Consider the following 13,518-nt stretch of genomic DNA (forward strand, 5'->3'; position numbering starts at 1 on the left):
CTAGAACAAGGCATGTGACCCGAAGAAGAAAGGAAGAGAGAGAGAGAGAGAGTTGATATGACAACTTTACCAAAAAAGAATTGATATGACAAGACTTTAAGTGGGTCTCATTCTTTTTTTGTATTTACTAAAATGTCATGTTAAACATAACCTGAAAATGTGAAAATACCAAAATCGTGTTTTCATTTTCATTTATCCCAGTCCAAAATTTTGAGTAGTTGAGTTATGAAAACAATGATCCAAAACTAAGCCAAACAGATAGTCATTAGTAAGACCCACTCGTTCATATGATAAATCATATAAACTAAATAATATTACTTAATTTTCATAATATCCAAACATGCTCTTAATAATTCTTTCCCAAAAACACTCTCAAAGAATTTCTTAGTACTTTGCAAATCTATTTTTAGTTTTGATAAAATTTAGTCACATCTGCTTTCGTAATGAACTGCACGTTATTCTTCCATCACAGATGTATGCCATTTTTTTATTGCATATTTTTGATAAGCAATTTCGATAATATTAGTTATATCTTCTATTTTAAATGTGCTTATTAAAGAAAAATCCTAAATCTACCTGTTTAATTTATTGTGAATGGGTTAAGTAAATTCTAATTATCTCAATTAGTAAAGTTTATTGTACTTGAATGAATTGAGTGAATTCTAATTATCTCAATTAATAAAATTTATTGTCGTCAAATAAAGGACTTGAGATCAAATCACATCTACTTGAAATTACTATTAGGATATATACGCGTGCGTGCGCGTGTGTGTGTGTATATATATATATATATATAATGGTCTATTTAGTAGTTAACATTTCAGAAAACGTTTTTTGCTCTGTTGAACTGGATTTCCGTTAACCACACAGAACATTTTCCGCCAAAACAAATAAAGGGGTAGAATTCATTTACACAAAAGGCAAACCCCCCAGAAGTCGCAATGCCCAATCAACCATTTGAATTATAGTTACACCCAAGTTACAGTTTAGGCTGCTAATGGACTTGTTTGAATGCATAAGAGATCCGGTTCAAACCTCACCTACAACAAATAAACAATTAGTACCTTAGCCTGTGATAAAAAGCAATCATCATGAAGTGGACGCTATAAGGCGAAATTCTATTGTATCGAAAGAAAAACACCCTTAGGTCCAAATATATAACTTTCAACCCACCTAATTCAATTAAAATCCATCAATAATGCGTCGTGGAAGACTGGAAGTAGATATAGCATGAAACTGCCTAATATAGGCATCAAATGCAGGAACAAGTTTATGGCAGTCTGTCACAGCTTGGAATTCAACACACAGGGTGAATCAAGGAAGGTCTTTAAAGAAAAATAGATTCATACGATACCAGCTGTAGTATTCTATTAAGCTTAGACCTGTTAAGGAAGATTCACTATAGAATAAAATGACCAGATTCCCTTAATCAAAAGCAGAAAGATTCAATTTGATGCATAATTTAGTTGTCCATGTTAAATATAAAAACAAACCATAAAACATAAATGATGGAAGAAAACTAGACAACGGCACTTAGTAATTGATTAATGGTACATACAAGTTCATTTTCTAAACTCATATTTATTAAGAAATATCTAATACATAATTGTGGGCAAATATTGGTGCAGTCTATATTAGCAAATCCAAAAAATTCAAACCCTGTCAAGATAAGCCCTCACAATTAATATCCACTAGGCTCAAAATTTTATATTCATCCTGATCAAGATCATAAAACTAATTAAATGTAACACATCAACGCAGATTTTCACAGCCAACATTACAAACATCATAAAGTTATATACAGAAAGCTACACTGCCAGCATGAAATATAATAAGCTCACCATGCCTCAAGCCTCAACATCTGAACGAGTTGGGAATTCAAGACCCTGAAGTGCAGGTATGTTTTCTAAATCCTCTTTTGAAAACAAAGGTAATAACCATAATGCCTTCTTCGTGCCAAAAACCTTCAAGATGAAACCAAAAAGATCACACCACAATAAAATGAGACCAATACAGGGTCAAAAATGAAGAACTGATCGGATCCACAAGCCACTTAATATTATTATTGATAGTTATAATTTGCTTGGACAATGACTTTAAAGTGATTTCTTGGCAGAAGACCAATAAAAAGCCATCCAAGGCTGCAAGTCAAGATTTTAAATGACTTATTCTTTTTGGTAGGACATATATTAAAATAAAATAAAAAAATTCACTGTGATTATCATATTCTTTGAATGATGTCCCTCTAAAGAGGATTATAATCTTGCTCTCTCTCTCTCTCTCTCTCTTTAAAATCATCTTTCAGAAGTCAATTCTTCCTCAAATTTTGTGTCAATACAAAGTAATAGGAGAAATTCCAGATAGCATGTCCACCAGGTCTCACCTGCTCAAAATTCTTCTTCCTGCCCAAGTCATACCTCCACCTGATTGTTTTTTTCTTCTCGTAAACCTGAAACATTGTTTTCAGATGATTAGATACGATATTTAATTGACGCTTCAACCATCAAAAATCAGGTAGCACTTGTTTCCATAAGGGGTGAGAAAATTTTGAAATAATGAAAATGAGATTATTTATATATTGAATGTCATTGAGGACATGATAGCCCATGCATTATGCAACAATATATCCAGTTACACAACATAATTCATGCACTTTTCACAACATGTTAAATTGCCAAACTTTGGTTGGTGGGTGAAAAAGTATGGATAGTGGTGGTGCTTATGCCCACCAATCACAACTTGCCACCTCATTGAATAGTGAAAGATGTTGTGAAATATGTTGCCTCTAGTATTTCTCTTTATGCAATAATTACTCATTTCTAGGCTATCATAACTTAAAATAGCCGACAGAGTTTCTCATACATCCCCAAGAACAGATTAATTGCAGGTCACAGCAAAATGTCAGAAACAAATCTAAGCAACAGATGACAAGAAGCCATGAACAAATTTACAGAATCAAAATCCAGAAAAAAGCAAGTAAATAGTGTGTTTATTACCTCTACTGATGTGGTATTGCTTGACACAAGAGACGCGTGCATGATTATAAAACAAAGAAGACTCAGGGCAAAGGCTAAATTTAGAACTGCATCAAGGTATACAATCTGTAAGGAACATGGTAACAATGAGAAAGCGGAAACTAAACATGGAAATGGGAAAAGGAAAAAGAAATGATCAATTCAGGCAAAACACTTACCAAAAGCCAAAAAAATTATTGCAAGATTGCCAGGAGAGCTAGAATGATTCATAGCTTCACTAAAGAATTGGATAAAATTAGGCAGCAAAACCAAGGTATCCATTGTCGTCTCCAGGAATGTATAAACCTATCAATGGAAAAGATAAGAGGGGGGAAAAGTAAGCGAGGAAGAAAAGGAAAAGAAACTAGTCATCCTCCCACCACTCTCCCGCCACCCCTCTCCTTTTTCATCTAAAAATTCAGAACCACCATAATTCAGTCAAGTTTACTGATGTCCTTTGTAATCAGACCTTGCGAGGGTTCAAAGTACAAGTCATTAAATTGAGAAGAGACTTCATTTATGCATTTTTAGTTATCTAAATAAAAATAATATAAGCAGCAGAAGCAATACTCAAAATATTTAAATTAACAAAAATTTAGATTAAAAATGGCAAAGCCAAAGATATTCAACTTTATAAACTCTTAAGAGACCTTACATTTCATCTTTTAAGTTCATTAATGTCCTTCCTACTCATTATTTATTTACTTTACTAAATCAATTTTGATCTAAATGCTTTTTTGATCGCAACTTCAAGAATGAACTAATACCAGTTAATTTTTTCTGATAAACTTAAAATGTCTATTACCACATAGTATATTCCTAACTGATGTCATGATTTCAAAAATTCAAAAAGTTCGGGTCAGGAAATGGGAAAATTCTGGGGTTGAATTCACTTTCAAGCCCTCAAATTAAACATCTCAAATAGGTTACAAAAATATCTTCCGAGTTCCAATTACTCCCTTTTCCCCCCTTTCTAAGTTACAAAATATATTAAAATAATAATGAGGAGTCATTCTTCTTGGGCCATAGACCCCTGTCTCATAGGCATATTCTATTATTCTTAACCTTCAAAGAAGTCATTTCAGGTAGGCTACAGAATTGGAAGTCATTCTAATCATTTACTTTAAAATGCTACCAAAAATACCCAAACTTCTAGACACAATGCTGAAGAGAACCATTTGAGGCTTATCCTGCTTATTCAAAATCATGTACTGGGTGTTAAAACCCAGTTCTCTTGGTCATGCGGGTTTTGCCAGCCTCCAAATCAAAGATAAATATCAGGCATATTTATTACTGTGGAACTGGAAGTAATTCATAAAGCTATCAATACATAGTTCTTAAAAGAAAGGAAGCAGGAGAGCAGGGGGGGGAAGGGGTGGAACTTTACCAGGAAAAGAAGAAAAAACTTATAATTGTGCGCTCCAACACAATTAACAACCCAAACACAATGGTGATCCATCTTCAGAATACATCTTTGGCCTACACATGCATAACAGAAAGAATTACAAAAATCTGTATACCATAATATCAACATATGTGATTCTGGCAATTACTGTAAACTGTATGCAAACAAAGGACCGCAGCAACATTCTAAAGGGGTGAAGGGCATCCAAAAGTAAATTTTTTTTTTTTTTTTTTTTTTAAGGTAGCATCAAAAAGTAAATTAATATTACAACAGTTGATTCTTTCAGACATGATGTACAGGCGATAAGAGCATATGTACAGAGTCAGTTATTACAATTAAGCAGATCAAAAAGAATGTCGAAAGGCATTTTAAAAATGGAAACAATTAATAAATATCATTACTTGATAATTTGAATAAGTTTCACTCCATAACATGCTTCTTGTTTCACTAAGAACCATGTCACATGGCAACTTCTACAAACAAAACAAATAAATAAAAGAAACAAAAACAAATACTATGTAGTATCTATGGTGACAAACCCTTTGGCCTTGGAAACACAAGAAAGAAAAAGAAAAGATTTTTACTTCTCAAGCATTGGCCTTTGGTACATCCAATGAGTAGATGAAGGCAATATTTTACAACACAAAAGGAACAGAAAGGCAAACTGCAGCTATAGTCTGAAGTAGGAAACCTCTCTTCTTCTTCTTTTTTTTAACAGGGTATAGAAGAAAGAGCAGAAATATTCATTTCCCAATATCCAATATTTGAAAGAAATTTAGCCCATGATGTGAAGTGGCTCCAAGACCATGTTAAGAAGCATAACATCTTTCGAATATAGCCATCACACCAATCCTTAACATCATTTGTTTAAGAAACAAATTAAACTAACAAGGAGATTGACTTACAAATGGAGCAATGATGGCAACGTGGGGGCTTGCCATTTTGGCAATGGGCACAATAGCCAACCTGTTTTCTTTCGAGTCCATCAGAAGACCACGTGGGAACTAAAGCATCGGGCGCGACATGATCAGACGATGTGATGATGGAACTACTACCACCAGCCTCCAAATTCTCCTCTTCTGTCACAGCAGGTCTCCAATTTTCAGGGACAGAACCGGGGTCCTTAAACACTGCCTTAAAGTAACACCACGATAACAGAGCAAGCTGCAAAGTGTTTGATATATTATAGCTTTGATTGTTTTCGGTGTTTTTCAAAAGAAGAAGAGAGAGAGGAAATTACCAGGAGATGGAAGACGAAGAGGATGGCAGCGGCTAAGAGGGTGCGGAGGCCACCGCGAAGCAACTGTGGGCCCCATGTGAGGACGACGACGGCGTAGTAGGAGACGGCGACGATTGCGGCGACGAGGAGGATCATGAAGTAGCCCAACACTCTGACACCCGAACACCACTTGAACGCGTTTATGTCCATTCCGGGACTGGAACTGGAACGCCGTGCTATCCAGATCTGTCGCCTGCTTCGGGGTTGTGATGGGAACAGGCGTTTCCAGATATCCGGAGCCAGGTTTAGAGTTGTTCTTGGATTGGATTGGGGATGGGAATTTCTTTTGTTATCTTTTGATTATTTTAATTTGCTCTTTTGCGTCGGTCGGACCAACTGTGAGGACGGCTTTTTCAAGCGTGAATTGGCATGTTAGAGCAACTAATTCAGTTTATGCATTACCCACACCTATTTTTATTCTAAAAACTTATTTTTTATTTTTTTATCTATTCTATCACCTCTTTTATTTAAATAATTAATTTTATCAATTTTTTTATTATTTCTCTCAACTACTACTTTACATACACGCGCTCTCTCTCTCTGCTCATTTTTTCTGATTTCTTGCTCTCTCTCTATACCCATCTCCATGCCTACACATCAACTCTCCCTCACAGCTCCAATCTCACCTAGCTTCGATCCACAAACACCGATCAGGCTCCAATCAGGCAAGACCCATACCTACGAGCTCAAGCGAGACCCACGAGCTCCAATCCACAAGCATCGACCAGATCTCCCTAGCTCCAATCCACAAGCACCAATCAAATCCAAGATCTCCCTAGCTCCGATCAAGCGAGACCCACGAGTTTCGATCCACAAGCATCAACCAGATCTCCACAAGCAAGACCCATGAGCTCCAATCGTTCCAGTCAAGCTCCGATTAGGCTTCGATCTGTCTCTTTGTTGTTTGTCCATGTGGGTTTGTTTGTGTGTGGGTGTGTTTATGTATCTCATGTGTTTTGTTTTTTTTTTTTTGGAGCAAGTGAATTTCTGTGTTGATTTGTCTATGTGGGTGTGTTTGTGTGTATCTGAGGAAAAAGAAGAAGATGAGGAGAGAAGAAGCTACTGAGTTTGTTGAGTACGGAGAAGAGAGAGAAAAAAAGGAGCGAACGGAAATTAATAAAATAATCTTTACACGAGCTACAGTAACTGTGTAAAATTACACGGTTATTGTAGCTCGTGTAAAGATATACACATTTTTAAAAGCACTGATGTAGTGCATTTTTTAGGCAAAATGTGTAAAAATGAGATCTTTTTCTATTTTACATGATTTTGCATCCACTGATGTGAATGCTTTTATGGTTGGCTAAAAAGCCTAAAACAAAAGGGAATAGATTTTTATTTATTTATTTTTAACGTGATAATTATATTGGTAAGGGAAATTGAAGGTTAGAAACCTCAATTTAAAATACTAAAAAGTGTCAATTGGATTATAAGTCTTTTGGTAAGAGATATGAATGATGAATAGCCAGTTTGTTGCTTTCGTTAAATTAAAGGGGCCTACAATTTGGCCACTCATGCAGTTGCAAAGCTCTCTCTTAGATCCCTTGAGTCTTTTTGTTTTAATAAAGACAATTTTACGAAAAATTTTAGACTTTACTTGTAAGGAAGATTGCTCATTTATTCCTCTTTTTTGAATGAATATAGCAGCTTATAAAAAATAAAAATATATAAAAAATTAGCACATGCATAAGATCTCAATAGTCAATATATCATTTGAGATTTGAGTGATGAAATGGCAATCCAAAAATTATAATTTTGAAGAATTTAATACAAAATGCAGTTGTCCGAAAACCATATCCCATGCAATGTCAACTAACTTCATGTCTTTCATTGGTAATTGTGAAAGAAAGGAAAAACATATATACAAAAGAAAGGGATTTTGGCTCAATTTCTTAAGGACTCGTTTAGTAAGAGATTGTTAGTAACGTTGTTTAAGTGTTGTGAAAATACTTATGGATGAAAAAGTGTTGTGAAAATATGTGTACTGTTGTTTAAATAATGAAAACTGTTGTTTAAACAACAGTACTAAACAAGCCATAAAAATTGCTGTAAGGGCACGTTTTGGTTCCTAGGCCCAAAAAGTAAAAAGACTAAGGCCCAAAGAGCCCAATATAATGAATTTGTAGAAAGTGAACTGGAAACTATACTTCAATGAGTTGGACAACAATCATAGTAGGTTAAAGATGACAAGAAAACAAAGATAAACAATGTCACGCCCCAAACCCGATTTCCGAATTTGTGACCATGACCGGCATGCTAATATCAAGCCTAAATCTGATATTAACAAGAACCAACTAAACTTTTAATGAGACTTTCACAAAAGCTTTTACAAAAGCTTCTCTCTTTATTTAAAATCCTTGTTTCTTTACTTAAATGGTATAATTTTTCACTTGACATTCAGAGCTTCTATACTGAACTCAAAGAATAACATAATCCACCAATCTTTCAAATTTCATACTTTCACATAATACATATTTTAATACCTTAAGGTACAACTTTCATTAGATCCTAAAATTCACAATACTACAAAACTAAACATCAAATACTGCTTTAGGATCTATACATATAAACTAAAACCAACTCCTTCCAAAACTTGACTAAGGCTCCCTCTGCTCCAATTAAAAACCTGCTAACTGAAAGAGTGGAAGGGGTGAGCTACACAGCTCAGTAAAGGTAAGATATATGAGAATTCAATAAGGATGCATGTAAATCAATTCATTTCACTTTATCAACGTTCGAATAGGAGAACATCATTTCATGCATAGTATTTTATATTATTTATAATAATAGCTTGTATGCTTCTCATAGGTAAATAATCGTTCTCCTTTTCTTATCAGAATAATATTACCAAAACCTTTCGGATTGAATTTCTTTCATTTCTTACAAAGTCACCATACATATTTTCATTACAAAATAATCATCTTAACTTAAATCAGATAATCGGTAACTTTGTCTTAAATTGGAAGCATCTTAAATAATAATAAAACTTTCCTTCATAAACTTCTTCTTATAAAATATTATGACCTTCATAATCATAAAACTTAACGTTTCATAAAAAAAAAACAGATATCTGATAACTTCTTAACATAAATGTGTACTTTCGTTAGAAACTTTATCTTTATAACACAACAGAATTTCAAAAACTTTTATCTTTAATGAATAGCTTTCATTTCATCAGAAACTTCTTATTTTCACGAGAGCTTTTACTTTTCACAATGCATTTAAACAAAATACTTCTCTCATGATTAATAACATAACATAGCTGTTCATAAATAACTTGTTGGTTAGTCCATATCTGATAAGTCTGTACAGAGAAGGCCTCATCACATTTGGGTGCCCTCATGTGTATGATATTGTCCCCTTTGGGAGGCCTGATGGCACATCCCCTCCAGGTTTTGTTCCTTCCCGCCGTCCGTACACATTGGGGAGAAGGCCTTAGAGTTACGGGCAACCCCATTTCCTCTACTTTAAATGGCCTAGAGTTACGGGCAGCCCCATTTCCTCTACTTTAAATGGCCAAACAAATAACATTTTTCCATGAAAAGCTAGTAATTAACCCCTACTAGCCGAGTTTAGATCACCAGAGGACATAACCCGAAAACATTTCATACATTACATCATACTGAAATTTCTTATTTTGTATAACATTTCATAACAATAGCATTTCCATTCTTTTCTTTAAACATCATGTTCATGGAATTAGTCATAGCATCAATATGCTTAAATCATACGTATAGGGTTTCGAAAGCCCATGAACATATCTTTGTCTAAATAATGCTTACATGCCATATCTCTAATCAAAAACATTTTAATGCATAATTTACTCTAAAATAACCTCATGACTTACCAAATGCTCATATAATTTATCCCTTACCTGAAAGCAGAGGAACCGAGAGCCTAAAGTCGAAGGAGCTTAGACCTGGTGGCTGGTAACACCTAAACCGAAATCAAAACTTATTACCATCCATAATTTCCTTATCATAAACTTACATATTCATCTCAAAGCCTATCTCTTAAAATTAAGGAAATCCTAATCCCACCTCAAAGAGGTTCCCACAAACAAAAATACATTCATCAAACATCATTATGCACCAACCATAGAGAAACCAACATTTTCACATTAATAGCATATCTCTAGAAGAGCTAACTTCATTTTAAAAAGGGTACTTTGAGCTTAGGACAATAATGCATGCATAACATAGAATCCTTTAAGCATGGTCACGTAACCGTATACATTCACATGGCAACCTACAACGCATTGAACAAGACAGCTTCATAAAAACAACCATTGAATGGATTAGAACCCCTCCTTTGAGTACTAAACCTTGAGATAAGTTGTACAAAATTACTCTATGATCCCAACATATCAAATCATGAGCATAATAAATTATACCTCAAATCATTCCCTCTAACTTTAGAATTAAATCCTCAAAGTTAAGCATGTCCCTTACTGTTTACTGTTCTATTCCAGCCGCATATGCCCCATTTGTAAAATACAAATGGGCTGTCCACACACATGAAATTGTCACGAAATTTTACAGAGCCACTCCCCTATATGTCCAGTATATACCATAAAAATTTCGGAATCAAAGCATAAAAGCATAATTTACTAAAAATCATACAATCCAGCATACTCAAATCTGTCCTGACAGAATTTCTTGCAACTTCAAAATTAAATCATTATTTTTTACTCATCCAAATACTGTGAGACCAATTCCATAACAACCGTATATGTCTTAGAATTCATATAAAATAACCCTAGCATCCAAATTCACTATATACAATTTAATACAGAATTTCTTTTGGTAAACATCAAATCTGTCACAGGGACAGCTTCAGTGCATGTTCTTTCTAAAATCATCAACAAATAGCAATAGTTCTAAATTTCATTTGGGTATTTTTATACCTATAGTATACATATTAAAATATGTTAATAAGCATTCAATAGACCACAATATCATGAACTTTTAAATTACTAAAACAGAATCACAAAGTCAGCTTCTAAATGCAGAACAGAGGATGAAGAAATAGAAATAACAAAACAATTATACTATCCAAAATACACAAAATCAGATGAAGTTTTAATTACTTACCCACAAAACCTTAGTGTTAGGCTCTTAATTTCATCTTTAGAGAGAGATATTTTGTTTTGGTGAGGGAGGGATGCAACCGTGCAAGAGCAAAGAGAGAAGAAAAACCAAGAACAAAGAAAAAGGAGTAGAGAAAAAAGATAAGGAGCTGCTGGACTTCTGGGGCAGCCAAAGAAAATCAGAAAAGTGAGAAGACTTTTGGGGCAAAAAAGAAGATAAGAGAGGTGAACAATTGGGGTGGGATACGTGGGATGCTAGGAAGAAAATATCACACCCCCTTTTTCCAACTTTTGACAATTCTTGCATTCACACTCACTTTTCTACAAAAAAATAATTCTTGCATATACATACATACATACATACATATATATATATATATATATCCTTACCTTTATAAAGTTATATCCATTACACTAAAAGAGCATACATGTTCTAGTTTCTTAAGAAAGTCAAGGAAGAAGTGAGGTAGCTCTTGGTGATTACATGGCCAAATCTTGGTCTTTGGCTTTGTCAAGATGCATGAAACTTTGGCTTTACTTGTGTTGAATTCTCATTGGTTGCATGTGGGTGGAATTTCCACTATAACATCTCATGCATCATGCATAGTTAAAACACCCACAACTATATATATATATCATAACTTAGCCACTTAATAAAGTTTGGTACATACTTATACTTAGTATATATATACATAATAAAATTAAGCATTCAATTATTTAGGATCTTTACAATTCTTATTCAAAGATATTATAAAATAATATGTTGATTAATACTCTTATATTAATTCTAAAAAGAAAGTGGATTAAAATAGTAATTAACCACTTAAACACATAATTTAATTATAAATTGGGTCGGGGTGTTACAAACAAATTTCGTGTAAGAAAAATCTTCCTCAGCAAAGTCCGAGAAGAGTAGTTCGTGTATATAATTCTCTTGAACTTGATTACAATTCTTATTGCTACAGTGTTGTTTTTTTTTTTTTTTTTCTTTCTCCATATTCTCCAATCCCCCATTGTAATGGGGTCTTTCTTCTTTATATTACCATATTTTTCTTTATCTCAGCCTTCCACATGTAGATCAAGCTGCTGGCTTTAATTCTTGTTCCATCAGCACCTTCCTAAAGTCTTTGGAGGTAGCTGTAAGGTTGAATACTATTATTCAGTTATCACCTTTATATAAATGTGGTCGAAGAGGTAGCTACAGAGCATTTAATGCGGTGGTATCAGCTTTCTCTTAGATATTTCTCAACTTCCCTTTGTCCTATTCTCTCTTGATGTTTATCCTTACCAGTAAAATTGTCTGGTGTGTTGTTCTTTATGGCAGGTCAAACCTTTGACCTCTACTCTACTAAGCTAAGGAGGCATTTCTCCTCAGATTACTTTCCCAAACCTTTATGACCAAAATCCTTTCATAACTTACTCATTTGTACGTCTTCGTTAAGGTCTAACCATCCTCAGACAGCTAAACGTTCTCGAACAAGGCCCACACCCCAATATACATTCCTGGACTCTTTAACCCTACAATTGCAAATAAAAATTAGATCCTAACTCCTCCCTATTTCTCTCTCCCATGTTAGTATTTCCTTCTTTCTCTTTAAAAATTCCAAATTTTGAATTCAAGGTCATATTGCATTTTTGACAACCTTTTCATGTGTTTGCTATTTAAAAAATCTAAACTGTAAACTTATACAAACCCAAACTGTAACTCTTAGAAAAGTGATCCTATAAAACCCAAAATCATAAACCCTAATAAAACACTAAACTCTAACCATGAACATTAAACAAACCCTTGTTAAATTACCGATTGCCCCAAAAATTTTAAACTATTAGAATATTATAAATTTAATCATTTAACCACATATTTTTAAGTTTTTAGGAAAATTGGTAATTTAATATAGTATCAAAACATAAGACCTGAGTTCGATTATTGTTTCCTTCACTCTACCTCCCATTTAAATTCTCACGTGTCCACGTGTTGGATCTCACCTATTAGAAAGTAGTTTCGGCCCACACGTAAGGGAAAGTGTTAGAAATATGTGGTTAAATGATTAAATTTATCATATCCCAATACCTTAAATTTTTGGGACAATCGACACTACCCCTAAAAGAAACCTAACCTCTAAAAACATAAACCAAACCTAAAGCCTAATCATTAAATAAATACTTATCCGCAATAAACCATAAACACTACCAAGATGTTGATAATTGCAAACAATAAATGGTATGTGAACAATTTATATTTAATTTTTTTTTAATTACAATTACATGTTTGTTGGATAAGATTAATAGGATGTTGATGCTGACCTTTGTTTAATTTTGTTTTGTGCAAAAGTAAGCTATTATAGTTAATGTAGGGACTGGATTTGAGCACTTCTTCTATTGGATGAGTAGACTCAGACCCAACTAGCCCAATACAATAAATTTGTAGAGAGTGGGTCAAAAAGCTAGGCTTTAGTGCATGGGCAACAATTAATATGGAGTTTAATGACAATCAAACAGAGACGAACTGAGTTTATCAAAGAAAATTTGTTCTCGACACAATCCAAAGAGTTTTGTTCTAGTAAATATTGACTGAGTATGGTTACAAGAGTTCTTGAAATTGTTACAGTGCTATTTCCCTTAATCCCAGCCCCCTTTCTATGGTGGATTTCTCCTGTTATATAGTCATCTTTAAACGATCTTGGCCTTCTACTTGTTGATCATTCAAACCTATACTTGAGTGCCTGTCCCA

General features: G+C 33.9%; 1 protein-coding gene and 2 long non-coding RNA genes across 5 annotated transcripts; all 3 read right to left on the reverse strand.

Annotated features, from left to right (window-relative positions):
- Positions 1–818: 818 nt before the first annotated feature.
- On the reverse strand, positions 819–6,104 carry LOC111993292 (probable protein S-acyltransferase 12). 3 transcript variants are annotated; one of them, XR_010628975.1, is made up of 9 exons: positions 5,660–6,104; positions 5,325–5,583; positions 4,402–4,493; positions 3,194–3,320; positions 2,997–3,082; positions 2,384–2,449; positions 1,842–1,964; positions 1,174–1,280; positions 819–1,040 (listed from the first exon to the last, which is right to left on the reverse strand). XR_010628975.1 is itself a non-coding variant. In XM_024025138.2 (8 exons), exons 1-7 carry the CDS (start codon positions 5,846–5,848, stop codon positions 1,848–1,850), a joined length of 936 nt encoding a protein of 311 aa, XP_023880906.2. In that variant the 5' UTR covers positions 5,849–6,103; the 3' UTR covers positions 819–1,040; positions 1,842–1,847. The 3 variants fall into 3 exon arrangements, 2 of the variants coding, with proteins under 2 accessions (XP_023880906.2, XP_065629570.1); XM_024025138.2 differs by lacking the exon at positions 1,174–1,280 and having other exon boundaries at positions 5,660–6,103; XM_065773498.1 differs by lacking the exons at positions 819–1,040; positions 1,174–1,280 and adding an exon at positions 1,313–1,382.
- A 1,906-nt stretch (positions 6,105–8,010) lies between these two features.
- Positions 8,011–11,132, reverse strand: LOC112034961 (uncharacterized). The gene is made up of 3 exons (XR_010628976.1): positions 10,792–11,132; positions 9,573–9,634; positions 8,011–8,331 (listed from the first exon to the last, which is right to left on the reverse strand). It is a non-coding gene; the product is annotated as an uncharacterized LOC112034961 (long non-coding RNA).
- Positions 8,423–9,539, reverse strand: LOC136067518 (uncharacterized). The gene is made up of 2 exons (XR_010628977.1): positions 9,216–9,539; positions 8,423–9,174 (listed from the first exon to the last, which is right to left on the reverse strand). It is a non-coding gene; the product is annotated as an uncharacterized LOC136067518 (long non-coding RNA).
- Positions 11,133–13,518: the final 2,386 nt, after the last annotated feature.

This window comes from Quercus suber, unplaced genomic scaffold (assembly GCF_002906115.3).
Source record: "Quercus suber isolate HL8 unplaced genomic scaffold, Cork oak 2.0 scaffold_76, whole genome shotgun sequence".
NCBI lineage: Eukaryota > Viridiplantae > Streptophyta > Magnoliopsida > Fagales > Fagaceae > Quercus > Quercus suber.

Excerpts from the sequence above, each read along its gene's own strand:
- LOC111993292 (XM_024025138.2), bottom strand. The coding sequence starts at position 5,848 with ATGGACATAAACGCGTTCAAGTGGTGTTCGGGTGTCAGAGTGTTGGGC. Across the intron at positions 5,584-5,659 it reads TCTTCGTCTTCCATCTCCTG|CTTGCTCTGTTATCGTGGTG; the intron begins GTAATTTCCTCT and ends AACACTTTGCAG. Across the intron at positions 3,321-4,401 it reads AGTTTTTTCTTCTTTTCCTG|GTTTATACATTCCTGGAGAC; the intron begins GTAAAGTTCCAC and ends TTCCATTGATAG.